Source organism: Chamaea fasciata, unplaced genomic scaffold (genome assembly GCF_029207755.1).
Source record: "Chamaea fasciata isolate MVZ Bird 193981 ecotype frontalis unplaced genomic scaffold, bChaFas1.0.hap1 SCAF_6, whole genome shotgun sequence".
In the NCBI taxonomy this organism is placed as follows: Eukaryota; Metazoa; Chordata; class Aves; order Passeriformes; family Sylviidae; genus Chamaea; species Chamaea fasciata.
In genome coordinates this window covers 70,620,404-70,646,841 of record NW_027094091.1, presented here as the reverse complement: position 1 = coordinate 70,646,841, position 26,438 = coordinate 70,620,404, and the positions used below count along the sequence as shown (strand labels likewise).

Here is a 26,438-nt window from a genome sequence, read left to right as displayed (position 1 = left end):
AAGATCAAGTGATAAATTTCCAGTGTGTTTTCTGAGGATGCCAGCACTTACAGGAATACTTTGTCAGGCTGACTTTTTTTTTTTTCCAAAAAACACTTAAGTAAATACAGATTTAAGAGGGACGTCCCAATCATTTCCATACAACCGAGTCAAAGGATTTGTAAAGGTCTGCCCCGTTGTTATGGATCGCGATAGAGCTGTTTTACAGCTGAACCCTGAAAGGAGAGCAGTGACCCTGCAGTCCTTCCAGGACTGATGGATGGCTGTACTGGGCATGAGGGGGCTCAGGTTAAGGGCAGTGGTGCTTACCGGAGTTAACGGGAGGGCTGCGGATAACGCCCCTAATGACCTGCTGAACGGCAGGAGTCAAACCTGCCCGCTCCAGGCTCACAGCATAGCCAGCTCTCAGGGCCTGGCACAGGTGACTCCCCACCACAGCCAGGGGCAGAGATCTGCACTCACTTATGTCCCTCTGGGGAAACAAAGGCACACGGGATTCACAGGGAGGAAGCGTCATTCCCGAAACACAGTCCAGAGACAGCGGCACACGGCAGCGCGACAAAGCTCCCCAAAACACTGCATTATTCCTAGTAGCTCTCTCATTTCTTTTCCAGCTTGTCAAGTGTGTTTCCCTCTCAAAACTTCAAGGGTTGAGTGCAACATCTCACCCTGAACTTAGCTGAGATGAAGGAGCTGTGGTGCACCTGACGTCTCAGGGGCCAACGTAATACAGAACACGGATAACAGCACCAAAACAAATTCCCCCTCATTTTCACATGTTGGATGAATTCTCCTCTTAAAACTTTTGCCTTGAAGAAAAGCATCTCAGACTTGATTGACCCAAACTTGTTTTTCTCAAGGGCAGATTTACAACTAGAATCTCGTACTCTTCAAAAAAGCCCGTTTCAAGTTTCTATTAGTTTCTCCACAAGGAATACACACACTGTGCATATCACCAGGATCAGTGGATACAGAGCATCAAGTTGCCCATTAACAACTGTACATATTTCTTGTTAATTCATCCTTAGGTACACTTTTAACTTGGGGACCACCTGACCCATACTCTTGGGAATGGCAAAGCAACTTGAGTTGCTTACTGTGGAATTAAAAACTCACTGTATCCCACCTCAGTTTTCCATGCCACTTACTTCAGAGGTAAGTAAGAGGATCTGCCATTTCCCAGGAAAGGTACTGCCTCAGAGTTTTAAAGCAATCTATCCAGCACTGTGCAAGGATTTAAGAGAACTTGCACATCTCCCTCCTCTAGACAAAGAATCCCTGCTGTCCGTTTTCAGCAAAGCAAAAGCCTCCACAGTCAAGAGCTTACCAGAGAGTAATTTTTCTCTTGGAACAGGATATATGTGACCTCCTCTGAGGGAGAAAGGGCTCTAGCACACTTCCAGGGAGATGCTTCTTTCTGAACCTTAGATTCAGATGTGGGGAATGTGTCGGTCTAAGTGAGATAAAGGAGAATTAAATTAATTGTATCCCAGTGACAACCAATGGATCACCCTCCCATTATCTGAAGTTGTCTGACAAAGTAACACTAACAATCATTCATCTCTCTGGAGCTTGGTTTTGACCCCAGCTCCATATTCTTTAAAAAGAAGTAAAGAAGGAAGGGAAAACTAAAGCAAGGAGGGAATCCAGATGGACACCCACATGCTCCCATCTTACTAAAACCAGCACGGCGTCATCCAAGGAACTTGAACAAGAAAACCAGCCAGAACACAGTGCCCAGGCCAGCACATCATCTTAGGTATTCCTCATGCCATGTGAAACTATTCCATCAGAACAAACTGTGGCATTCAGTCTGCATGGGAAACTTCTCCATTTGAGCTGAACTTTCTCAACACAGACTCCCTGAAAACAATTAAAAAACTAGGCATGCTTTTGGTTCCCATTGCTAGAGCAAAGTATTTTTTTTGTGAAACGGAAAGACAACTCCATGAAGTCCAATAGCTGCAGAACAAATCCCATCCTTAAAGGCCCCTGCCACGGAGAAGACACTTGAGTTCATCATACCTGCAAGCCATTTACTTGGCAGAAGTCCTTAATTTCCGCCAGGAGAGGCATCAGCATGGTGGACTTGGCTTCAGAAACACCATCAATTTTCTTCAGGTTCTCAATGCTTGTAGGCCTGGTTTAGGATGAAGAATGCAACAACATTAGACAGTCCCAAAATATCGCTGCCTAATGCCTTTTAGTAGCTGGGGGAGGCACTTCAGATGCCTCCACTCTCCCAAGAGAAGCGGGAAAAGGATTTGTGACTTGGCCTGCAAGCTCCCCAGTTTGTACAACATGTCTGCATGCTGGCTTTACCTTATCCGGGCCATCTCCACCAGGATCTTATTGGTTGCCAAGACAGCTGGAGGAATTTCCTTCTCATTAGCTACCTTCTGTCTAGCAGTCAGCAGCTTGCCGTACAGAGCAGTCTGGGGAAGGAAGGAGCCAAATTCTCAGCTCTGCATCACTCACAGGTGTAATTGTTACAAGAGCAAAAGTTATCACCTCCCCGTCTTTCCAAAAACACACAAAACCCCTGCAATCCAGTCATCCCTCCTCATGTATTTCAGTCCTATTCTGGGACTTCTGTTCAAAACAACTCAGTAATTTTTAGCGCTGTCCAAGCCAGCCACCCAAACACAGAACATCTGTAGTTTGCAGGCTGACTGCAATTGAGAGATATCCTCCCTATCCCGGAAAAGCTTACCTCGAGCTCTTTTTCTCGGGATGAAACACCTGGTTCTTGGGGCTTCAAAGGAGATTTCAGTGGTGAGCGCCCTGAAACACTAACAAAAAATCAAGTGGTAAGCAAGCCTTGCTTTAGATGAATTTATTCAGGGACTTGGTTCAGGGCTGTGGGGGAGCAGCAACCCATCTTATTTTACCAGCTCCAACAGCACCTCACACCAGCTCTGCCCTCAGGCAGGACTGGAGCTGGTTGGGATACAACCAGCAGTATCCCTAATGTCACAATGTCTCTGATCTGGTGCTGGAACCTAAAACCAGTCTGTAATTGTACAAAGCTCAAGCAGAAGAAATAATATTTGTGGGAGTCCGGGTGGAAAAAAACCAACCCGACTCAGCAAGATCTCTCAATGCTGGATTCCCAAATCTTGAACAAAAACAAGCTCTAACAGCCACTCGTCCCCTATGACATCCCACCTTTCATTTTTGCCCATGGCTGACAACATTAATCCTAGCAAACAGCACTGCCCACCAGTGACAGGGACACAGCTGCTGTGCTGTGAGTGGAATTAGCACAGCTCCCAGTCTGTGCGCTCAGGGACATTTCCCCTTGACTGGACTGCCATGATTACACTGCAATATCTGGTAGCACACAAGTCGGACTAAGAGCCTCCTTTCCTAAGCACAGTGCAAAATAACTTGATTTGGATTTTAACTGCCCTAGAAATTATCTGTCTTCACGTGGCTGCAGTGGTAACTATTCACCTAAGTGACAGAGCCTCTCTTGCTGTCATCTGCCAGCACCAGAACGGTGGCCTGAAGGAGGAATCCACTCAGAAATACAAGGTGCATTTAATCTGAAGCAGCACATGAGCCAGGAAAACAAATTATTTGGTCTGCTTTTTGCAAGAGGTTATTTGATTTCTTTTGACCTGAGGGAGCCTCGAGTTGGTCTCAGTCTTCTCCAGACCAGTGTGAAAAGGCAGAGCCCTCCATGCTCCCTGATGTTAATTGTGAAATCTTATAAATACAATATATTTTGAAATATAATGCAGTGTACAGCAAGTTTTAGGCACTTGTCTTTTTTTAAATGCATTAAACATTTCCACACCCATTTCACAGGAAAAATGCTCCTTTTAATGATCACCCGACAAGCAGTATCCCCATTAACACAGTCAGAATTAGGCAAATCTGTTTTAATTTCAAGTACTCTACCTGTTAGGCATGTTAGTGCTTCTTGGAGGAGTCTTACCGTTTCTGTAATTGAACATCTCATAGAGAGACATCTATTAAAAAAAACCAGAAGAACAAGACAAATGCTGATTTACCATCTTTTCACTGAGTTTGCCGTTGATAAAACATTAATTTGTGGTATGTTTGCAAGTTGGGTTGGTTTTTTTTTTTAACCTGAGCAAGGATGGATCGAACTGCAGGAGGGTTGGACTGGTACAGACCTGCTTGCCTGGTGACTGTGTTGCTCCTTTTGTGCCTGGGGAGCGCTGCCTGGAGAGCACAGGCGAACGCCTACTGCTGCAATGAAATTAATTATATCTTAATTCCATTGTACAGTGACACTGCCCTTCAAAAAATAACATTCTGCTAAATAAACTGATTTCAAGTTGGTACAGGGATGTATTTGGCAAATGAAGTTATTGATTAATTATTAGAATCGTCATTCTTCATGAAAAAAAAAAAAATCAGAGCACTGAGGATCTCAAAGCCTCCTCCTGTTCAACCCTGCCTTCTCCAAAAACAGGTTTCAGAGACAGATTTGATGTTAGTAAAGAAGTGTTCAAGAGAACCCATGAGCTACAACTACCTGGTAGAAGGTCTCTGCAGATTAAGGTCTTCACTGGACTGTAACAGAAGACTTGGATTTGAGGCAGATTCAGCTTCTGACAGCCAATTTCTACCCTGAGAGAAATAAACCACATGGCTTAGCTGTGGATTACTCAGGAGGAGCTCTCCGTGGGTCATTTCACTTCCGGAAGTACCTTCTGCGTGAGCACACAAATGGTTGCAAACTTGCAGTTACGGGCTGAGGCTTCTTTGAGGAACCCTTCCATGATCAGCTGCTGGCAGAGCAGTTTCCACCAGTTCTCTGGCCACTCTTTTCCACAGCCAAAGAGAGGGTGCCTCTGGTACCGCTCTGGCAAGCGTTGAGAGCACTGGAAGTTTGGAAAGAATCTGTCAGATTTGTCCACTCCTTGCACAGGAGGGAAGCTTCAAGTACAATCAGTAAATCAAAGTGTGAGGAGCCTCCTCCAACCTCTTCCACTCCTGATCTACGTTCTGCCAAGGGCATGACAAGTTCATTTTTCCCTAGGTACACTTGTGTGACAATCAGCAGCTTAACTTCACTAAAAGGTTAAACAGGGAACATAATTCACCCAGTTTTATCAGGTACTACAGGTCATTCCTTTTCTCCTCGTTTTGTAAACATAGAAGTATTTTGTTCTTATTCTAATTTATTTCCAGTGAGTTTCTTGCTTAGTATTTCAAAACAATTAAAATTAAAGGTGTCTGGAAATTAATTTATATTCATTCTGGCAACCTACTTCCTACTTCAGTATTTCAATTCAGACAGCAACACAAACCTACAGTGCAAGCTATCCTTTGCTTTATTCAAACACAAGCCAGCTAATTGAGCCAAGACGTTTATCCTTCATTCTGAAAAGGCTGTTCCTTTCAGGATAATCAAAATGACGCATTTTCATAAAAAATTAGAGGACAATCATCTCGCTTGTTGCACGGGGAGTGGAGCTGAGCGGCCTCCCAAAGTCGAGGATCCATCTCTCCAAGAAAAGTGGTGTACACACATTGACATGAATGCACACCCATGCGTGGATTAAGAGACCAGTGAAGAGGGACACTGTCACAGCCCCTCCCCTCAGAACATACACAAGGAGTTGCACCATCACTTACAGACCCTCGGAGAAGCAGAATTGGCATTCTGGTCCCAAACTTCTCATCCAGGGCAATCACTGCAGACAGCAGCTGGTGTGCTTGCTTCCCAAAGTCCTGCAATCCGCCATCAAAGTCGCTGGGGGCTGCAAGGCAGGAGCCCCTGAAAGGCACGAAGGAAGCCAAGCTTAACACAAACAAATCAAGTCCCCTCTCCCTTGCTCCAAATGTTGTCAACCCAGTGAGTAATGAAATAATTAAATGAAATAACCACAAGTGATTGACTTGTACTTAGCCTCTAATGTCACCCCTAGTTCTATACATTTAAACATGTTTAATTATTTATATCAACGTAACTTCAGGAGACATTTATGTTGCTATCATTGTAACTTCTCAGACAACTGCCCAACCCAACATCAAGTTCTCCACGACACCTGCGGTTAAGAACATTGTCTCAGCAATCTTTTGAATCCAGTATTTAAATATTGGCATTGGTTTGGGCATGCACAACGTTTCTTTAACTGCACCTAAAAGCTTTTTTCTGTTTAAGAACACAAAGGAAAAACAAAAACCAGGAGTAAAGGGCAACCCCATTAAAGGCTACGTAAGGTTTGCTGATGCATTTCTTACTGACTGATGGAATCCACAAAAAAATTACCGGCACAAACCACTTCTAAGGAGAAAAATGAAAATTATCTATTTCAAGTGATTTCAGTTCTGCAATACAAATTCACTACCTGGCTCTTTATTGGCACAGCAAGGTGACTGCAAAGAGGGAAATTACGATCTTTTCAATTCTTTGCTTACTTAGTAGTAGTAGAGGCCAGGCAAAGCTGTCCTAATCCTTGCCATACAGAAATTCAGTAGCTAAATTGGTAACACTTCTCCTGAAAGCAACATAGCCTAACATCTTGCCCGGGATCAGAAAGCATCAGGCTAACAGCAAGAGAGACCAAGGAATCCTTTCCTGTAACTTCAGGGAAAGCTTTATTGTAACTACAGAAGAAAGTGACAAAGGTGTTTCTGCTCACACCTCTGTGACTATCAGCCTCCTGAGTCCCCCTCAGCACATCCATGAGATTATTAGCAAGGTTAAAAGAGCACATGTCAGCAGAGGAGAACAGCTCCCTGGACACTGGGGCAATTTAGCCTTAGACACCTGGTACCACACACCACTTGCAAGTGTTGTCTTTTGGGATTAATTACCTAACAGGGCTTAAACTGATGAATAGAAGTTTTTTTTCACTGAGTGTTGCTCTAAACCTGTCTTAGCAGGAACGGTGATCCTGCTCTGTTTCCAGGCTGTCCCAGAGCCTAACTTAGAGCTTATCATGGTTTGCCCGACTCGCTGGGAAAAGGTTAGAGAGATGTTCAAAAATAAACCTCAGGCTGAACAGCTGCAAGATCAGATGCATGAAAGTCAATTCTTTTAGATAATTTGCCTTGTAAGCCAGTCTCAGAGAACACAGCCTCCAGGATCAGCCTTCAGGGAAGAAAGCTTACCTGGACCTGCAATTATCACAGCATTCTTCTGTGCCCATGATGCCAGAGGAAACCTTTCGGAGTTGTCTGTCTTCAAAATGAGACAGGATGATTCTACCCAAGGGAACAAAAAGAATTCAATAAAAGACCAAGAATTTACACGTGAAATTTATTGCAGAAAATGGAGTTGAAATCAGCATCATTAATTAATTCACTGGGGAACCAATTATTTAGCCTTGATTCCTCTATAGGAAAAGTCTTTTTTTTTTAAAAAAAGCAAACAAGGAAACGTATGAATGTGCTGAAGGTTGTACTTTTGATAGTGCTTATTAATATAGAATAGAATGTTCTGTGCTTGTAGAACACATTGCGAGCCTGAGATGCCTTCTGGTTGCAACCCCCAGCTGTGCCCGAGTCCCAGCAGCTCTTACCAAAGCTGCCTGCAGTGACAAAGCACTAAAAAGGTTCCAGCACTCACTTCCTCCTGCAGCTATGGGACACCAGGTACTTCTCCATCTTCGCCAACATCTTCAGCTTGTACAGCCGGAACTTCTCGTTGTGGATCTCGTTCAGGAGGCGTCTGAGACAGAGGCAAAAAATGCAGAGCCTTAAATGCTGACCACTATTCCCCTGCCCCAAAAATGAAATATGCCAGACAGTGCTCGCAAATTCATTAGGAAGAGCTGGAAAAAATATCCTACTAAAACCAGACCCGAGCTGCCTGCCTGCTTCTCCACCCACCTTGATCCTCAGAGCACGGGGCATACTCAGGAGAGCACTTTATTCATATTATTAGAAACATTATCCCAAAGAGGCTAGAACAGGAGAGGGACAGAGACATAGACAGCTTCTTCCAAGCCCACAGGCTGCTGAACTGCAGACACCCATGGCAAAAGGCCCTGAGGAGGGAGAGAAGGGCTTTACCTGTTGCAGACCAGGTCTGCTGGAGCCCAGAGGACGTGGCAGGCTGCGGGCAGCCCGTCACGCCCGGCTCTCCCCATCTCCTGGTAGTAGGATTCCATCTCCTTCGGGGCGCCGTAGTGGATGACCAGCCGGATATCGGCCTTGTTGATGCCCATTCCAAACGCCACCGTGGCCACAACGCACTGCAAAACAGGAGCCACGTGCCTTCAGGCCATCCCAGAGAATACGCCTGGGTTAGTTCACACACACTCGGTGGGAATCTGCCGCCACAGACACAAAATTCAGCCTGAATCACAACAGCTTCAGGCCCGCAGTGCTGAGTTTGGCCAGAGCACAGCCATAGGATTATAACCACGAGAGGGATGATGAGCTGTGGCAAATGCGGGAGTGTTTTCAAGTAGCTGTTGCCAACAGGCATGAAACAGATCATGAAAAGGAACACAAGAAGTCCCAGGATATCTCTGCTGCCCAGGAAAGAAGCAGCTCACAGAAGCTGTGGTCTTGTTCCAGCTACCACCATTTTCCTTGGATACCATGGATTTTTAAGGGAATTACTACAGAAATTCAAAAGATAAGCCAGGAATCTTATTCCTGTCAGCACAGACCAGAAATTTCCTCACCCAGAATTGCAGACAGAGGACATGGCTGACACAGGTTGATACTCCAAAATTTTTTTCTACCAAAAACTCTGCAATTCTACATAGGCTCAAAACAATTTTGTTTCCTACGTACCTGAATTTCATCCCTCATGAACTGGTGGTGAGTGTCTCTCCTCTGTTTGTTCCCCATCCCAGCATGGTAGGTACCACAGGCCACATTGAGTTTGTTCAGTGCACACACCACCTGCTCAGTGGCCTTTCTTGTAGGGCAGTAGATGATAGTGGGGCCCTCAAACTCATACACAGAACTGCTGAAAATAACAACAACAACAACATGTAAAGACACAGAACAAAAAAAGCCACCTGCCTGTAAAAAAATACATCTGAGGGATCAAAACCAGGCTTAAATCCTTACCTTCCTTTCCTACTTAAGAACTGCTTCAAATCCCTAGAGATGTCTCCACTTTGCTGTCCAACTTCCAGGTACAGGTTAGGTCTGTCGAAACTGGTACAGGTGACCTGGGGATCCCTCAGGTCCAGGCATTTCACTATGTCCTCTCTAATGGAGGGACTCGCAGTTGCGGTTAAAGCAATAATGGGGACCTGCAAAGAGGTGCAGAATGATACTCATGACTTCTCATTGATAATTTTTTACACCAAAAACCTCAAGAGTCTACAGACACAGAACCTAAACAGGCACTTTATTGTGTCTGTCATTGGATAAGTTCAGTCATTTGAAGAATATAGTTAATACGGAGCTGCTTGAACATTTTAGACCAAAGCTCTTGAGAGAGCAGACAGGAACAGAACGCTTGAAACACAAAGTTTTATTCTGAATGTATGTTCCACGAGTCCACAGTAATTCGCTGATGTGATTAGCTAAATCTAGGGAATATAGGATGACGCTTCAAATAAAAGTATGTTAAGTTCAGGTCCAAATTTTTGAGCTTAGGCAATAAGTGCTTGAGGAGTGTCTAGACATCAGTGGCATGCTCCTACAAATCACTCAATCAGGTAAAACAAAATCCTCCAATATTAAACCAGAAGCTTAGGGACATCATCTTCCTCAGCATAGGGATCCAAAGAAATTTAAATTTCATAAGTTTCTGGCAGTCCAAGTTCAGAATATCCCTTGTTCAAACATTAGGAAAAACCTACAAAGCCCGATCACTGACAGGGATGCTCCAGCTCCAAACCAGTGTGGTTAGTACACCCAGAGTACAACATTAAACGGCTGATACTTCCGAAATATCACACAAAACCCTTTTCTTGCATCAGAAACCAAATAGTGCCAAACCTTACCGATGGCAGAGTCTTCTTTAACAAGCCTAAACTTCTGAAGGAGTTCCTGAAGTCGTGGCCCCACTCGGAGATGCAGTGAGCTTCATCCACAGCTATGAGGGTGATACCTGGGGGACACAAAACCGCAGCACAGCAAGCTCCAGTTTTCCTGAGAAGTCACCAGCAGTGCTTTAGTTTTTGTCCCTGGAATGCTTTCTTCTGCACCAGCTTTAAGTCCTCTTCCATAAAAAATGCCTGAGAGCTTTTACAGTCTCCCCGTCACCACAATCTGAGCTCCAATATCCCCTCACACCGATCAAAATCTCAAACTAGTTCCAACAGGACCTTTTCCCACTCACTGCTTATCAATCACAGTCACAAATAAGAATCACAAATGTCATTTGCTGTATTCTCTGGACTGCAACACAAAGCCTGATTGTCTCACACACACTCACATGGGATTTTTTTCATCAGTGACAGATCTTGTGTGATGAGTGGGAATAAATGGTGGCACTACTCTTACCAAAAAATGGGTGAAAAACATTCAATTATTGAAAAGGCTTAAGCATAATGATCAATTTAAGCTGCCTGGCAACTCACCCACAGCCTTGTCTCCAACTTACCGACAGTTTGGTCAAGGTCCTGAAGTAAATTTAAGTTCCCTGAACAAAACTCTGGAGTCATGTATATGACTCTGTACTGACCCCTGAAAGACCAGGAAAAAAAAATAAATACACTGACACAGAAGACCCCAGACGATTAAATTCAATAAAATCGTGATTGCATTGAAAAACAATGTGAGAACAACAGATTTCTGATGGGAAACAAGAGGAATTAAGTGAAGACCATAGAAAACATTCCAGAACCACAGGAAAGCAAGGCATTACAGGAAAAGGAAAACCAGATTTGCCAGCCTTTAGAATAAGAAGGGACTCTTGTGTTGATGGCAGATACAGGTCTAAAACCAGCCTAAAATCAGGTATAAATCAGAACACAGCTGAGTCAATAAGCTCCATCTCCCCAGCCAAAAGGCACAGGAGGGTGGCTGTAGCCTCCCACACACTCAGCCTGGGTGAATGCAAACAATATCCTGAGTGCCAGGTCCCAGGGCTGGGCCAGAACCAGGAATTTCAGTGAGGATGGAGCAGGGAGATATCCTACCCCTCCAGCACCCCTAAGTCACAGCCCAGAGTACCAGAAATCTTGGCCAAAACTCACCCTCTGATGGAATTCTTGACCTGTTTTGACTGAGCTGAACCAAGGTAACAAGCGGGGATCCCTGTCATTCTGCAGAAATAAAAAAGCACAGTCATGAACAGACTCACTCTCCAAGCTTTAGCTTCCAGCCTGTGCCAGCATTTCTAAAGGAAGTTCAAGCTGTGAGGTCAGACACTACTTTCTTCAAGGATCTTTGTGTGAAACACTGTTTGAAAAAGCAAGAGTGGTGCATGGCTCTTCCTGCCACCCAAATGCTCTTCCACTTCCCCTCCAGCTGTCTCCACAAGACACACACTGGATCAGCAGGAATCAGAGAAAGGAAGACCATTTTCCTTGCACAAGTTCACAAATAAAACCTCCAAAAGAATGTGCTAAGTGTATTATCTTTAACTATTCACTGCTGCAGTTCCTCACATTTAGATGTAAGCCTTGCTAGCCCACATTTTGTTGCCTTGTTCCATCTTTTGTGAGCTACCGATGCTGCATCTGCTAATTTTAAATCAGGTGGCTGGTTCTGAGTGAAATAACAGTTACCAGCTCAACCGATTCATATTTTTACCTCTGAACTTGGTGATTTGCTGCACTGTCTCAGAGCCCTTGGTTTCCACAGCTGCTCAGTCCAAACTGCAGCCAGACTGACAGACAGACTGCTGCAGTTTGTAGAAATTCAGTCTCCTCGGCCTACAGAATGAACGACCCACTGGGAAGGCAGTGAATAAACCCCTTCCACTGAGGGAAACAGTGGAAAAGTCAAAGGAGCAGCTGAACACACAGACACCCTGCTGAGTAACAATCAAGGAGCTTAGGCTGTCCAGCCATTCATCTGCACACAGCCACGACGCGCAGCAGAAAATGCCACACATGATTAACGTTCTTCACTTCAAAACATCTTCATATCCCCTCTTTCACAAAAGACTAGTTCTTCCTAAGTTGGACAAGGCAGGAACGAACTAGACAACTCAGCATGAGCCCCACGGCTTCAGTGAAAACGTGTCAGAAGTGAAAAGCGCTTACAATAGGAAGTGAATACATGTGGAGAAAGCATTATCAGGCATTAAAAATCAAAGAGATTTATCCTGACAACACCTAAACCCGCTCGTGTCAGAGAGATTTGGCGTCACCCACAAGTTCCCCCCCTCAGATCTCTTAAAAAGTGAAGAGGCCAGGTGTTAGGAGACCTGCTACACCATCCCTCTCGAAAGCTTTGATCTGGATTGCCTACAGCTTCCAGCTATACTCGGTTCAGTTGTCACTCCTCAGACCCAAAGGAAGCCCTACCAAACTTTGACATGAGTCTGACAGCCTCAAACAGCTCCCCCACCGCTTCAGTCTGGACACAAAAGGCCTCCAGAATCCAGAAATGAGTGCCTTCAGAAACCTCTCACCAGCATCCACTGCAACCTCAGCCTCAGGTTCACCTGCGCGGCAAATCCAGGGGTCTGAGACTGCTGACACAGGCTGTGCGTGTTCCTGGAGAAACACACGCTCTGCAGCTGGCACACAAGCAGCCTGCTGCACGCCAAGCTGCAAATGGGAAACGCCACAGGCAGGATCCATGTGAGTCCATGGGGAAACCAGCAGCAGCCTGTCACTGCTACCACGTTAACTTACGTCAACTGCAGCACCTGGTCCTCCATCAGGGAGATAAGAGGGCAGATGACAACTCCTGTGCGTCCAGTGTAAACAGGAGGAAACTGGTAGCACAAGCTTTTTCCATAGCCTGAGAGGAAAAAAAAAAAAAGAAGTGAGACAGCATGCTTTCTATGCAGCTACAACAGACAATTCCAACACCTCGGTGAGCCCAAATAACCAAGCCACGTTTGTTTTACCACTCTCCCCCAAAAAGGCAACGACTTCTTATTGTTTCTTAGGATGCAATGGTAACTCACCAGTTGCCATGACAACAAGATTATCTCTTCTGTCTTCCAAAAGAGAATTGATCACTTTCCACTGGACCCTTTAAATTAAACAAAGGGGAATACTTGATTTTTGCCACCGCAGATAACAAGTAAATCGTATGAAACTGCATATTCTGTTGAATTGTAGGTTAAAGGGACCCTTGAGGCTGCCTCAGAGTGTTGTCTTTGCATGCTGCAGCCACTCAAGACACTCCAAGTACTGCAGGCAGGGCCAGGAGTGCCAGAGTGGGGATCTCTAACAGGACTCAGGCAAGCAGTACTTGATGCAGACACTCACAGGAGATCACAAATAATACCTGCAGTTTTCACAGAGTTTGTGGATCAGTTGTCTCCAACGCAAGAGAGTGTGAACAAGACCTGGATTTCTTTGTTGCCATTTTTTCAAGCAAGCAGTAATAAAAACATCACCCAGGTCGAAGGAGGGGCAGGAACACATACCCCAGAGTGTCCATTTTAATAGAAATACTCACGGTTTAAAGGAAGAATGCCCAAAATAGGTCTTCAGACACATGATGTGGCTTTCTCCAGGTTCTGGCAGCAGTGGATCTTTAGTGAGAGAGAGGAGAAAACACTCATTTGGCATTAAATTTTAAAAAGGTAAAGCTCTGTCTCCACAAACAACAGTCTGTTGGTGGTTCGTGATGCCCAGGGGTTAGAATTTGGGCAATTCCAGTGAAAAGAGAGATATCAAACTCCAGGTATCTTCAGGCTAGAATGAAGGATTCAAAAAGCAAAGAGGCTCCTCAGAGACCCTGCATGAGGAGGAGACCATATGGCTTGATTAATGAGATGAAGCAATAGGCCTGTAATGCATCATCTGGAACAGGTTCATCCAAACAAGTCGAAGTGTGTTGCTTCTCACATTTCAGCTGCTTTTCCCCACTCGATTTCTCTCCAAAGGGACGACCCCAAAGCAAGTCAAAATCACCCCCAAGGCAGAATTTCTTCAGAATTCAGCCACGCAGCAGCAACAGGAGAAGCACACAGGCAGACAGGGGAGGTGTCACCTCCCCTGTGCCGTGTTCTGAGCAGGTCCCCATGGCTCTGCAGGGCCCCCACACCCCCACAGTGGTTTTACTCCCATGAAGCAGACATCAGCTGATCGTGGAGGAACTTCACTCTCTTTTGCCAAGCACACCTTTGTATTTTCATCTTGACACGGTCCAAGTTCCTCTTAGAAAACCCAGGTGAGCTTTCATCTTTGAGAAACCAACCCCGGAAAGTCACTGTGCTTCCATGGCAGCTTCTACAGAAAATGATTTTAAAAAATTTATTCCATCATGCACTAAGATTTTTTTAAAAAAACATACCAAAATATTCCTCCTCCTCTTCCTCAATGCCTTCATCTTCATCACCATCTGGTGTCACATCCACTTCTGTGTTGGGAGTTTTCCGGGCTTTACTGGCCCCTCCTTCAGGTAAAGCTCCTTCACAATCATCTACATCTTTTAGAGACTGAGAAATTAAGAAGGAAAAAAGTTATTTTGGAGCATGGAAGGGTAGATAAAATACCTATCCAAGGTAATAGGATGTGGGAACCAAGTTTTAATCCACTTACAACAACTTAAACCTAGTGGGTGGAACAAGTCCAAGCTGGTGTAGTAAAGATGACGCAGGAGGCAAATGACACTCCAGTCTAACACCAGCATATTGAATTCCTTAGTTATCCATGTGTTTATTCTGTCCATCTTCTGTAAGCAGCACTGTTTTGCTTCATATTCCCTCCCCGTAACTGTGCTCCACTCCACTGTGATCCCAGAGCAGCATCATTAGAAAAAAAAATCAAAAAATAAACCCTGAGGCACTCACTTTCAGCATCTCCATTTCCAGCTCCTCATCACTCTCAATGACACAGGACACATTTTGCTCGTTGTCTGTGGAACATGCCTGCTACAAAATCAACACGATTCTCTTAGAAGCAAAGTCATTTCTATTTTACCCACAACCTCCCAACCTTTTGTACCTCCCATAAGCCACTTCTCTGTATGCTTCAACCTCTTGCCAAAGATAATTAAGCCCAACATTCAGCTCTGAGGCCTGTCCATTAAAAACGAAATATCTGAAAGAAGTGTTAGAACTTAACAAGTTCTCCTTACCTCGAGTGCAACTTCACTGACCAATTCCTTCGCAGCCTGACGTTCCAAGACCTGAAGCTCTTGCTCAGTAATGTCCAGGGACATGAAGTCATCTCTGTCCTCTCTGTCTGTAAATCTGGCTGCTGGAGCCCCATTTTCCAGAGCAGCGTTACCTCTCTGTGCCTCCTCTCCACTCACTTCTTCCTCCCAGAGGGCAGCCAGCGTAGCATCAGAGCAGATGTTGAGGTCACCTTCAGGTTGCTCAGCACATTCTGCTTTTTGTGGTTTGACATTTGCTGACTTGGCTTCAAATTGTGTTGTACTTGCACCACAGCTCCTCTCCAGTCCAGAAGGGGAACCTGAGCCCAACAAGGTGGTTTTTAAGGCACTGATGTTCTCTGATATCTCAGCTAGTATTTCTGCAGCCCTAGGAGGTAAAATCGAAGAACGTAAAACAAAATTACAGAGGCAGTTACTACACTTCAGGACAAAATTCAGCCAAGTTCAGTGTCAGATCTTTTGCAATTAGATCAGTGCAAACACATATTCCTACATATTAAAAAAATACATTTCCTTGGAAAACAACAAAGAGGTAACAGACGTCTGTTCAAACACGTGTGCTTTGTTGTGTGGGACCTTAGAGATCAAAAAGCAAAACACCGACTGTGGAGGTAGAGACAAGTCAGCAAAAAAACTGACCTCTGGAAGTTTTCCAGTTGTCCAGAAGAGTGGGGGATGTGAGAAGCCAGGTCTGTTATCTCCCCAGCCAGTGAAGCCAAGCGCTCCTTCACACCCTCAGATGTGGCATCTGTAACAAGTGTAACAACTGGTTATTTTATAATAACTGGGGCCTAACATGTCCATGCAAAGAAATCACATTCCTGTGACTGCATTCCTGCAAGATCTAGAGCTGGTAAGACAGCATTTTCCAGGGCTTAAAAATCAAACACAGAGAATCAGGCCAAGCTTCCAAGTGTTTCAGCACTGCATCTCTTCCATTACACAAGCTCAGAGAAAACAGGTACACAACGGGACCGCTACAAAGTGATCCCTGCCAGCTTCCCTCGGGTTCCTGGGAAAGAGCTGCTAACACACACATGCTGACTAAAACCAAGGCTAAATCCTGCACCTTGTATCAAGGAGACATCACTGCCACTTCTGCCTTGGACAGAAAAGTGAAGTTCAGCCAAAACAAAAAGGAAACAAAGCCCTCACCACCTCTTTCTCAGCCTTAAGCATCTTCTTTATGAAACACAGAACAGAACAAAAACTAAGATTTTAAATTCTTCTCTGATGAAGTAAATAATGTTGAGCTGCTCTAAAACATTTGGGGCCTATTGATATGCCTCAATAAAAACATTACTTCCTACCATGGCTTGTTTTGTGGCCCTATTTAATCTTAAATTAGGCATTTGACCCTGCACCAGCAGCACTGAAATTAACTCAGTGATGTGATTCCATAAACAAACTGGAATGACAGCAGGAATTCCTCCCATCTCTGGGTACAGCAGAGACAAACACAAACAAACATCCTAAAAGGACCTTCCTACATCCTATAGAAATGAGTCACAGGGTATGGTCACCCTGGGCATCCAAGACCTTTCACTATCTGCTCCCTCTCCAAGTCACCTGTAATCACCAAACAAACCCAATGCCTGCTGGGAAATGGAATATGCAATTGTACACAGAATAAATTCCTTACGCGTGAGTGGGCAACTTACCTTTCCTCACGCTCAGTAATTTCTGGTCACTCTTACTCATATTTTTCAGTTTTTCATAAACAATGTAGCCAGCCTAGAAGAGAAAAGAAATAATTAGCACTCAGTACTCCACAGGGGAAAAAAAAAAACAACAACAACAAAAAAAAAATTAATCAGGAGTTAATCAGGCAAAGCGTGGCACCAATACAGTGTGACCAGCAGAATTCCAAACTGGAATACAGCACACATCATACTAATTACCACCCTGACTCCACTGTCCATCAGGACCAGGTCACACGTTACAGAACGCTGCGCTAAGGGCCAAATGCTGACTTGGGACTCCCTCTGGAATGGATACTCTTACACAGATCCCAGAGTGGGTCATCTCAGCAAGCTGGCTGCACAAAAAAAGCTCCCAGTCCTCAGCTCTCAGTTCCGCCACCTGCTCGCCTCATTCAGATTTCATGCCGTGCTCCAGGAGAAGAGCTACAAACCTACCAAGACGGATCCGGCGTGTTTAGTATTTCCCTTGGTATGAATAATGAGTTCTAACAGAAAAATACAGCCTAAAGCCAGCAATGTGCTAATTAGGCTACACGTGTGGAAAAAGAAACAAGTTACTCCCTCATGTTTTCCTGGCAGGCTCCAAAAGGCAGGCCAGGTGAACAGAGCATAGTGGGAAAGATGCATTGCCTGGAAAAAAAAAAAAGGCTACAAAAGCTGAACCAGGCAAAAAAAAAAAAAACTAAAATGTTTTTCTTACTGTTTTGGGTCTTCACAGGTGCTAAACCCTCCACGGCTGAACTTTTAACTAAACTGAAAGTCAGAAAAGAAACCATTGTCCCACTTCCCTTCCTTTAAGCCTAGAAATAAAGAGATTGAAGGGATTTTTTTCCCTGCCACACGGCATGATTTTTTCTCCCAGGAGGCAGGTGGCACCTGGTAGCACATTGGTAAGCCCTCCACAGAACAGCAGATAAATCAAAAATTCATCACAAATATCGAAAAAAGCAGGGGCTTCTGGAGAACCACAAAACTCATACGCAACTAAACTCTTCCTGACAATCCATATTGTGGTTCTCCTGTATCAGCTACCAGTGTTTCTTCCACGCTGCCTTTGAATTTCACCTCACATACTATATTTAACAAGATCCGTGCTCATTAGCAGCGAAGAAAGATGACTAAACCCGAAGGAAACACATCCAAAAGTGGTAACAAGCTACAGCAAACACCTGCAGACAAGGGATGAAGAAACAACCAACAGCTAAGAGCACACTGGAGAAGGGATTAACTCCCAGAGGTTGGAATGGGGATCCCCTGTGGTACCTACATAGGCATCTGTGGCTGCATAGAGCTTCTGCTCCTCGTTGAGTGGAAACTCCTCCCAGTTGCTGCAGCGCACGGACTGATCCTTCAACAGCTGCCTGCCAAAAAGGTGCTTCACCAAGCCATTGAGACTCCACGTCTCCTTACACTTCAGCTGGGGGAAAAAAAAAAAAATCCAAACAGAACACCAAAAGCAGAGGGTTTGTTTAAAAAGGAAAGCACCTGCACCTCCCCAGAAAGAGCAAAGTGTACTCAGCCCCTTGTTAGAAGCAAAGAGCTCTGGGTTAGCCAAAGCGTACTTAGTTTTTCCAAAGCAGTGACTCCTCTCAGTGCTGTCACACTACCAAAAACATGAAGTATCGGTACAAAAACAACCTGTGGGTTGATAAAATAAAAGCCCTAGACTCGAACAGCACCCCCTCTCTCCTCCAGGGTTTTCCTGTTATTTGCCTTTCTAATTAGAAAAACCCAGTATCAAGCACCAGGGAATTATCTAATAAAAACACAGGAATATTAAAGCCTGCCTGCGGGTGTTGGACACCTTTTGTCAGGCTGAAGTCAAGCACGAAGCAGAAGAGCACAGCTCTAGCCCACGCTAACCACTACTCTGAGTGCTGGGAAGCAGCTCATCCCAAGTCTCCAAAATCCACCCCATCATGCTTGCTGCCTCCAATCGCCTCTGCAATCCCTTGTCATCCACAGCGGCTGCGTGCTACTGTCTCCAGAGCCAGTCTGGGAAACTTTCCTTCAGAGCCCAAGGATCCTGGTCTCACGGGCACAGCCTGCTGCTATTCCAGCTTGGAAAACGTGCCCCACCGTGGAGCTGAACAGCAGCAGTGAAGCATTAGCAGTGAAGTATAAAAAATCCCCTCTCAACTGTTCTTTTTAGGCTTCCCCAGCCCTTCCCCTCCCATTTTGCCATTATATATAACCCTGTTTCTTTTGTTCTCTTTCAAGTTTATTTTTGGTTTGTTTTCTCTTTAGCAGAAGACTTTTAAGCTGCCATCAGAGATCACATTGCTCATCTTCATATAACAAATTATCCCGAGTTGAACGATGGGATAACAAAAAAAAAAAAAAAAAAAGAAGAAAAAAAAAAAGAGGGTGACTGAGGAAACTCCAAGTTTGAGAAGTAACAGCTCCTCTTATTGCTTGAGCAAAACAGTTAATTTGTATTGTTTCCAATCCACTAGGAAGCCAAACTCTGAAGTGGCTGGTATGAAAAGCATAATGCTACAAATGTTGGTGCTGCATCACAGAAGGAATGAGAAATACCTGGAGAGACCAAGCTCAGGGAAGGAAATCCCTGGTGCACACAGAGGGAAAAGCTTTAGGGGACATGCTAGAAATAAGAATGATCTGGAAATCAATGAACCTTTGGCTCCCTTCCCTAAAAAGACAGCACAGGTGTCCCTGCATCAAACAATCTCTGAAACAGAACTGAAATTCAGGGCGTGCCAAATGCAGCACAGCTCGTAAACAGCACTCACACCAGAGCTGAGGGGACACCAGCCTGAGAATCACAGGAATCCACATATTTCCACAGCTCCAGACTGTGTGGCAGAAACACCTCTGCAGGGAGGACTTCGAGGAAGACCTTGATGCCTTCCTCTAGCACCCAGCATGCCACAGCTGCAGGGCTGCCTTCCTGTACCCTGTTTATAAGGTACAGCCACTGCTGGGACAATGACACCACTGCCAGCAGAACAGCCTGGCCATTTCCAGGACTAAGAATTAAAGGGACACCTTGTAAACACTAAAAGTGAATAGACCTGAGAGGGGACAAATGTCGATTAAAAACTGGCTCACTGAAAGACAGGACCTACTTCTGCAGGCTTTGAGGGGTGTTTCTAAACAGTTTCTAAATAAGTTACAATAGATCTCTGCTTTATTCCACAGAACACGTTTGCTATCGGAATGGAACTCCAATCAAGACAAGGAAGCCTCCTTTCGCACAGAACCACAACAAGATTCCCTCCCACAACAAAAAGGTTTTAAGTGTTACTTTCTCATTAGCAACGTCAGTCAGCTCCACAAAGCTCTTCAGCTTGATTTCAAAGTCACTCATCAGCTTCCATTGATCTCCCTCAATTCCTACGCCAACCTTTTTAATTGTTTCATCTTCGAGCAGCCTTTTGAGTCCCTTGGGAAAACCTAAAATAGATTAAGCCCAAACATGAGAAACTAAATACTGGAAGATGCCAGAAAGTCTAATGGAAATGACAAAATCCAAGCACAAAGGCCATCTGCAAAACCCTGTGCTTTTAAAGGAAAAGCCACCAAACTTCCTCTGTTTATTTGATATCTCTCTGGAATGACTGAAACCTCCAACGGGTTGTGATGGATCATCTGCAGACAAGCAAGAAGGAAATACCTGAAACACAAAAGTCATCCTGCATCTGAAAACAAACCAAGTAAAAAAAAAACCCCAAACACCCAAAACCTTATTTGTCTCTCTGATTGTTAAATCACACAACAACAAAAAAAGCAACCCCTCGCTGGAAGATACTTTAATTCTCAAAATTCAGTGTTCATTGCATGAAATCAAATATTATTATACTATTTTCCACATAATTTCTTCACAGTTTTTGCTATTTCACATTTCTGGGCAACAATTTAAACCATAAGCACGGGGAAATCATCAGCACAGATTCTCTGGAGACAGACTCAGAGCTAAGACTGGGCTGCTCCAACAACAGCATTTGGAAAACAGAATTCACCAACCAGATGCTGTGCCAAGCCCAAACATGTCACTCTTGTCAGCAAGCAAAAACCCACAATGTTCAAAGATGCACACAGATACTAAGGATTGTATTTTGATTTCTCCCAAACTGATGGCACAGCAATCCTGGATCAAAGGGTATTTTCAAGCTTACAGGACTGAATTAAAGCAGGCAGCTTTCTCATCTCATTTTCCACAGGAAGAACAGCCACAGACACTTCATCCTTGAACAATAACAGCCTTTCCCTCCCCTGTGTGTTTGCTCCCATTTAAAATTCAGAGCATCTTATTTAAATCCATACCTTCAGGACCCCACAGCTGGATACCCTGAATTAGTCTCAAGTGCAAATCTAGTACCTGCAAACACACAGAAGTGCACAGGCACTTATCTGCCTTGGGTTTCATTTCAAACACCACCTTTTTCTCAGTCCTGCAATATGTGTTTATGTGCTTCAACAAACACTTGGCATCACTGATTTTATTTCTGCAGAATTATCTCTGCCCTTTGACGGCTGCCACTGCACAGGTACATTTGCAGCCACAGCCACAGTCAGCTGTGTTGTGGACTGGGAAACTGCAGATCCACCCCAAAGCATTAAAAAATAACTGACAAACCCCCCCCTCCCCAAAAAAAAAGTAGCAGCCTGGTGCTGTGAGATACAGACAAAGTACAGCATTTCCAAAGCGTGTGAGCCATAGGAAAATATGGAAAATCCTCCACAAAGGAGAGAGAATACAGTCAAATAAAAGCCTGCAACATACACGGCTGGCTTGCTGTACAAGGGATATTCACCTAAGGGAATCATCATTAAAACCTTCAAGGATGGGCACTCCCCAGCGAAGGACTCATGCCCCATTTCCACACCTCATTCCTAGGAAAGTGACTGACAAAAAGCAAAAAGCCTGAACTGAAGACTGTGCAAAAGCTGCAATCTGAGAAACGGGTCACATTTTGAGAAGTCTGCAAGGAAATAAAACAATATTTTAAAAATGGAAAATTATGAACCAGCTTCCCAATAAATAAAGAAATGTGGTTTTGTCATTTATACACAGTCCAAGAACGCTCAATTCCTCCTGCAGGAGAAAGTTTTGTTGGTTTGTTTTTTTTTGTTTTTTTTTTTTTTTGCTAGGACTTACTGCTTTCTATTGTGATTTGGCCAGCATTTCTGCAGACCATATATATTGCCATAATAAGCAGAAATTGGCTCTGGTTCCTGCACGAGTCACTCAGTTTCAAAGTGCATCTTCCACTGGCAAGAACAGGCATTCTGGAAAACCACCCAGAAGGAAACACCACCTTCTGCTGTAACACAGCAGCCCACGTGCAGCCACGCTCAGCACGGGCACACAAACATCTCCCCTGCCAGAATCAAAAGCATTCCAGCTCTTTATGGCCCTTCTTCCCTCAGCTTCCTCTCCTCACATCATTTTCCTTTGTGCTGTCAAGCCTCCCTGATGGAATAGCCTCCAGCAATTAAATTTTCCACCCCATTTGCTCTAAATGACAAAGGATTGAACACCAACATTAAAATTATCGCTATTATACCTCAGCATGAGTCCCCCCAGGGAAATCAGAAACCTCTCACAGGCATAGTTTCAACCGAGCATTTTAAACCAGAGGTTATAAAATTGCCATCTCCTTCCCTCATCCCTGTTTTCCCTATTTGGAAGCTTTTATTCACATCCATAATGAATTCAGCCTCTGCTAAGCACACCCCCTTCTCTCCCCACAGCTGCATCACACCAGGTACCCAGTACTCTTTCCCAAAGCTGATGTCACACAATGCAGGTATTGGGAATAAAGAGCACAAGGGCCATCATTTTCCAGGATTTTTTGTTGAAACCAAATTAGAAAAAAAAAACCCCAAATCCCAAAACACAAAAAACCCAGAGCCTGCTCTATTTAGGTTCATTGTTTATTTTGGCACTAAACAGAAAACTCATTATGGGAGCAGGGTGTTAAAATTTTTAAAACTGGAATAAAATATTCTCTCCCAGACAGAAAAATAATCCCCAAGACTCTTCTTTCCCTGCTCAGAAGCCATACCCTGTTTTCAAGAACACGTGGCAAGCTAGGATTGTCTTAATATATAGACAGACATCACTCAAAGAATAAATCCCTTTATTAAAGGTGGGAAAAGGGGGGGAAATGGATGGATTTTTACTGTCCCACACAGTAGGATATATCAGCCACTGCTCAAGGCTTAAGTTCAGACTTAACCACAGGAAACAGCGAGCAGTTCACGCCCTAAAGAAGAGAGGAAGTACAGTACCTGCCATGGAGGAGATGTGAAACAAGTAACACTTGTCCTCAGCGACACACATCTGGATGACAGCTGTTTTGGCCGTCTTCCCTTTCATGTATGATGGTGGCCATTCAATGTCAAACCCAACAGCAGCCCCATCTGACAAGCTCTGCCTGGAAAGGAACAGACACCCCTCACATTTACCTGCTGCTCTACCAGCGTGTGAAACACCAGCCTCAAGTCACCTCACACAAACACGAAAGGGGCACTGGCTGTGCTTCTCCCTCCACTGCCCAGAAACCATTCCACAACACAGACCACTCCGTGCTGATCCACAGAGCCACCTGAAACGCTTCAAAACCCTGCAGATCTGCTTGCAAACACCAGCAGATTGTTTATAAATGCAGAGAAGGGCAGGGGGAGGACGCTCAGCAATTACGGGCACGGGCAAAGCAAACACGCCAAAATGAACTGATTCCCCCCACCCATCAAACCAGAGCAGGATAATGGGAAACGGTCTTAAAAACACTTCTCCCACACCACTCCCTTCTTCCCTGGCTCAGCTGGACTCCCAAATTTCCCACCTCTTCCCCCTCAGCACCACAAGAGGGACGGGGCCTTCAGCCTCCCACTACTAGAATTTGGCCAGACAAGCCTCGAGGACAGCCAGAGGCAAAAGATGATGGAACAGCTTTTATTCCCTTGAAAGGTTCTTTTTGATCCCTCGAGAGAGAGTCCTTTATTTATCCCACAGCACTGGAAGTTTTGCATGGAATTTTTTTTTCCCCCAGCAACACGAGCTCTGGCTGCACAAAAGGGGGAAAAACAATAATGTGTTTGCACCAGGAATTTACTGTCTTTTCTTTGAACATACAACCCCAAATTGGGAATTAGCACTTCTCCACGAAGTCACTGAAGCTCATGGGATTACCCACACTGGGAAAGGCAATCAATATGCACTGGAGCCTTCACAGCTTGTGCCTTGAGGGACTGAAAGGTTCAGCAGTGGCATCTCCCACCAGCAAGGCCAAAGGGGGAACCATTCCCAAGAGCCCAGTCCCTTCCAAAAGGAAAGGAGCACTCAAAGGGAAGAAGAAAGAATCTGAATATGAGCTGCTACCTGATATCTTCTGAGAGGAGAGAGCAGTCACTGGCTTCATAGCTATAAACAACAGAGCCACAGAACTCCAGGAATGGCAGCCCATCCTCCAGGACACTCCTCTGGGCACCAGGCTTCTGGAAAACAAAATTTGGGAGAGATCTGGTTTCCTGCCGTACCTGTCCTCACCAGGGACATCCACCCCAGGCAGGCTCACACACTCCCAGCATCAAAACATTTGGGTTCCTGCCCCAGCTTCTCTACAGAACTCTGAGCGCCCAGTGCACAGAAAGTAAAATTCACTGTTGTTTCACCTGTTAATTTGTAATATCCAAGCTGCTAAACACTTACTAGTCAATAATCATCTACTCCCACTTTGGGGAATAAAAGCTGCTGAACTGAATCCTTTGCTCTTCCCCCCTCATTAACCAATTTTCTAACTGTTGAAGCTGTCTTTATAGCTTTTTTTTTTTTTTTTTTTTTTTTTAGCTTTTAGCTGTTACAGAAATGGTCCCTTCCTGTGGGTATTTTTATACTGAACTGCTCATAAAAACATAGGGGAAAAAAAAAAACCCACCCCAAGGACACAGTGGGACATGAAAAACTGATGAGCAATTAATTCAGCTGGCACACCTGAGCTGCAGAACATCCTGGAATATTTAACACGGGAAGGACACCAGAAGGGCCCTCTTCCCAGGGCCAACTGCCCTGCCAGGCCACAGCTCCAGGTCTGGAAACAAATGGATGGGAAATCCCCCATCCTCGCTGATGCAGCGCCCACATTCCTGGGCGAGCAGCAGGAACACCAGAATTCCCTAACCAAGAGTGTATTCCCCAGGGCTGGGTTATTATGCAGCCTGCAAAGCATCCCCCAGCCACGACCTACCTTTTTACGCCCCAAAGAAGCTTCCTCCTGGCTCTCTGTCAGCATCCACTGGGGATACTTATCCCGCAGCCCAGCAGCTACCACATCCATTTCTGACACATCTCTGTTCCTTCCACACTAACCAAAAAGGAGAACAAGGGATTAGAACAGTCAGCAGCTCATCTGGAGAGGGGCTGTCACTATCATCAGGCCTGAACAACGTCATGGAAAGCTATTCATTTTTAAATTGATTTTCCAGGCTGAGCAGATTTTTCTCTCGGTGTGCAGCAGCTCAACCAGCTGCCCCTTCCATTTCAACTCCAGAAAAGATTTTAACACTAAAGCAGAGACACGGGAATAGCTCCCCTTTACAGCCACTCTGTTCTCTGGACTGGGACTGCCAGGAACAGAAGGGAGCAGTACAGAAGCTGGAAATAAAGGAAACCCTGCAGCTCCCACAGCCCCCCAAACCAGCTGGAAGTTTCAGAGCAGCTCTGGTGCCTACACACGACCCCGCACCGCCTCCCAGCACAGCATCACCCACCTGCCCGGAGTTACGCCAACATCCGCAACCCGGGATCGCCCAGCATCCAAGGGCGAGCGGCCATCCAGCCCGGGAGTCCCCGGGATACCCGGCAGGTGACAGGGAGTCGACGACGAGTCCTCACACAACGGGTAACACGCCTTGTTTGCCACAGCAAAGAGCAGCCTCAGCGCTGGGCAGGCCGCCGGAGCCCCCTCGGAGCGGCCACCTCCCCGTACCTCCCGTCTTTCCCCCCGTCCCCCGCGCTGCTCCCGGTACCCCCGCCAGCGCCCTCACCGCTCCCCCCGTTGTCCCCCAGTGCCCCCAGCACAGCGGGCCGCGGCGCGCTCCCTCCGCAGCCCCCAGGCCGCGGTCCCGCGCTGCCGGCGGAGCCCGCAACAGGCCGACAGCGGCCCCGAGAGCGGCCCCGAGCGCGGCCCCGGAGCCCTGAGCGGGCCCGTTCCGCCGCCGCGGCCGCTCGGCGCCCGGTACCTGGGAGCGCCGGGCCTCCCTCACGGAACCCGCGCTGCGCGCACATTGCGCGCCACCCCGCGTCGCTCCCTGAAGACGTCACCGATGGCGCCCCTCACCCCACCGTCCCCGCTCGGGTTACCCGAGGTGACGCGCACGCGCGGTGCCGCGGCGGCCGCGGGGCACTGTGGGGTTTGTAGTCCCGCGGCCGTGAGGGCCGCGCACCCCCCGGCGCCCCCCGCGCTGCCGCCGCCGCCGATCTCGGCCGGGCGGGGCCGGGGCGGGCCGGGGAGGGCCGGGGCGGGGCGGAGCGGGCGGCGGGGGAGCGCCAGCCCGTGGCTCTGCGCGGCGGGGGGGGCGGCGGGGCCGCCGGCTGCGGGCGGTGGCGGCGGC

At 45.9% G+C, this 26,438-nt stretch overlaps 1 protein-coding gene across 6 annotated transcripts in view; it reads right to left on the bottom strand.

The window, feature by feature from the left end:
- The window catches only part of WRN (WRN RecQ like helicase), a 29,368-nt gene extending 3,204 nt beyond the window's left edge, over positions 1-26,164 (bottom strand). The window contains exons 1-33 of one of the 6 annotated variants that reach the window (XM_066184780.1): positions 26,067-26,164; positions 25,596-25,735; positions 25,073-25,189; positions 24,208-24,323; positions 23,115-23,260; positions 20,125-20,273; positions 18,124-18,273; positions 16,815-16,887; positions 15,793-15,901; positions 15,115-15,520; positions 14,828-14,908; positions 14,329-14,473; positions 13,489-13,564; positions 12,989-13,056; positions 12,711-12,819; positions 11,100-11,168; positions 10,505-10,587; positions 9,903-10,009; positions 9,016-9,203; positions 8,734-8,911; positions 8,002-8,183; positions 7,556-7,657; positions 7,099-7,191; positions 5,617-5,758; positions 4,686-4,859; positions 4,508-4,605; positions 4,146-4,221; positions 3,907-3,977; positions 2,714-2,792; positions 2,323-2,435; positions 2,026-2,140; positions 1,328-1,453; positions 310-472 (exon numbers count right to left, since the gene is read on the bottom strand). In XM_066184780.1, the coding sequence (XP_066040877.1) occupies positions 310-472; positions 1,328-1,453; positions 2,026-2,140; positions 2,323-2,435; positions 2,714-2,792; positions 3,907-3,977; positions 4,146-4,221; positions 4,508-4,605; positions 4,686-4,859; positions 5,617-5,758; positions 7,099-7,191; positions 7,556-7,657; positions 8,002-8,183; positions 8,734-8,911; positions 9,016-9,203; positions 9,903-10,009; positions 10,505-10,587; positions 11,100-11,168; positions 12,711-12,819; positions 12,989-13,056; positions 13,489-13,564; positions 14,329-14,473; positions 14,828-14,908; positions 15,115-15,520; positions 15,793-15,901; positions 16,815-16,887; positions 18,124-18,273; positions 20,125-20,273; positions 23,115-23,260; positions 24,208-24,323; positions 25,073-25,162 (3,877 nt within the window). In that variant the 5' untranslated portion in view covers positions 25,163-25,189; positions 25,596-25,735; positions 26,067-26,164. The remainder of the gene's footprint in view (positions 1-309; positions 473-1,327; positions 1,454-2,025; positions 2,141-2,322; positions 2,436-2,713; positions 2,793-3,906; positions 3,978-4,145; positions 4,222-4,507; positions 4,606-4,685; positions 4,860-5,616; positions 5,759-7,098; positions 7,192-7,555; positions 7,658-8,001; positions 8,184-8,733; positions 8,912-9,015; positions 9,204-9,902; positions 10,010-10,504; positions 10,588-11,099; positions 11,169-12,710; positions 12,820-12,988; positions 13,057-13,488; positions 13,565-14,328; positions 14,474-14,827; positions 14,909-15,114; positions 15,521-15,792; positions 15,902-16,814; positions 16,888-18,123; positions 18,274-20,124; positions 20,274-23,114; positions 23,261-24,207; positions 24,324-25,072; positions 25,190-25,595; positions 25,736-26,066) is intronic. The other 5 variants (XM_066184783.1, XM_066184785.1, XM_066184784.1 and 2 more) reach the window with 5 other exon arrangements.
- Positions 26,165-26,438: the final 274 nt, after the last annotated feature.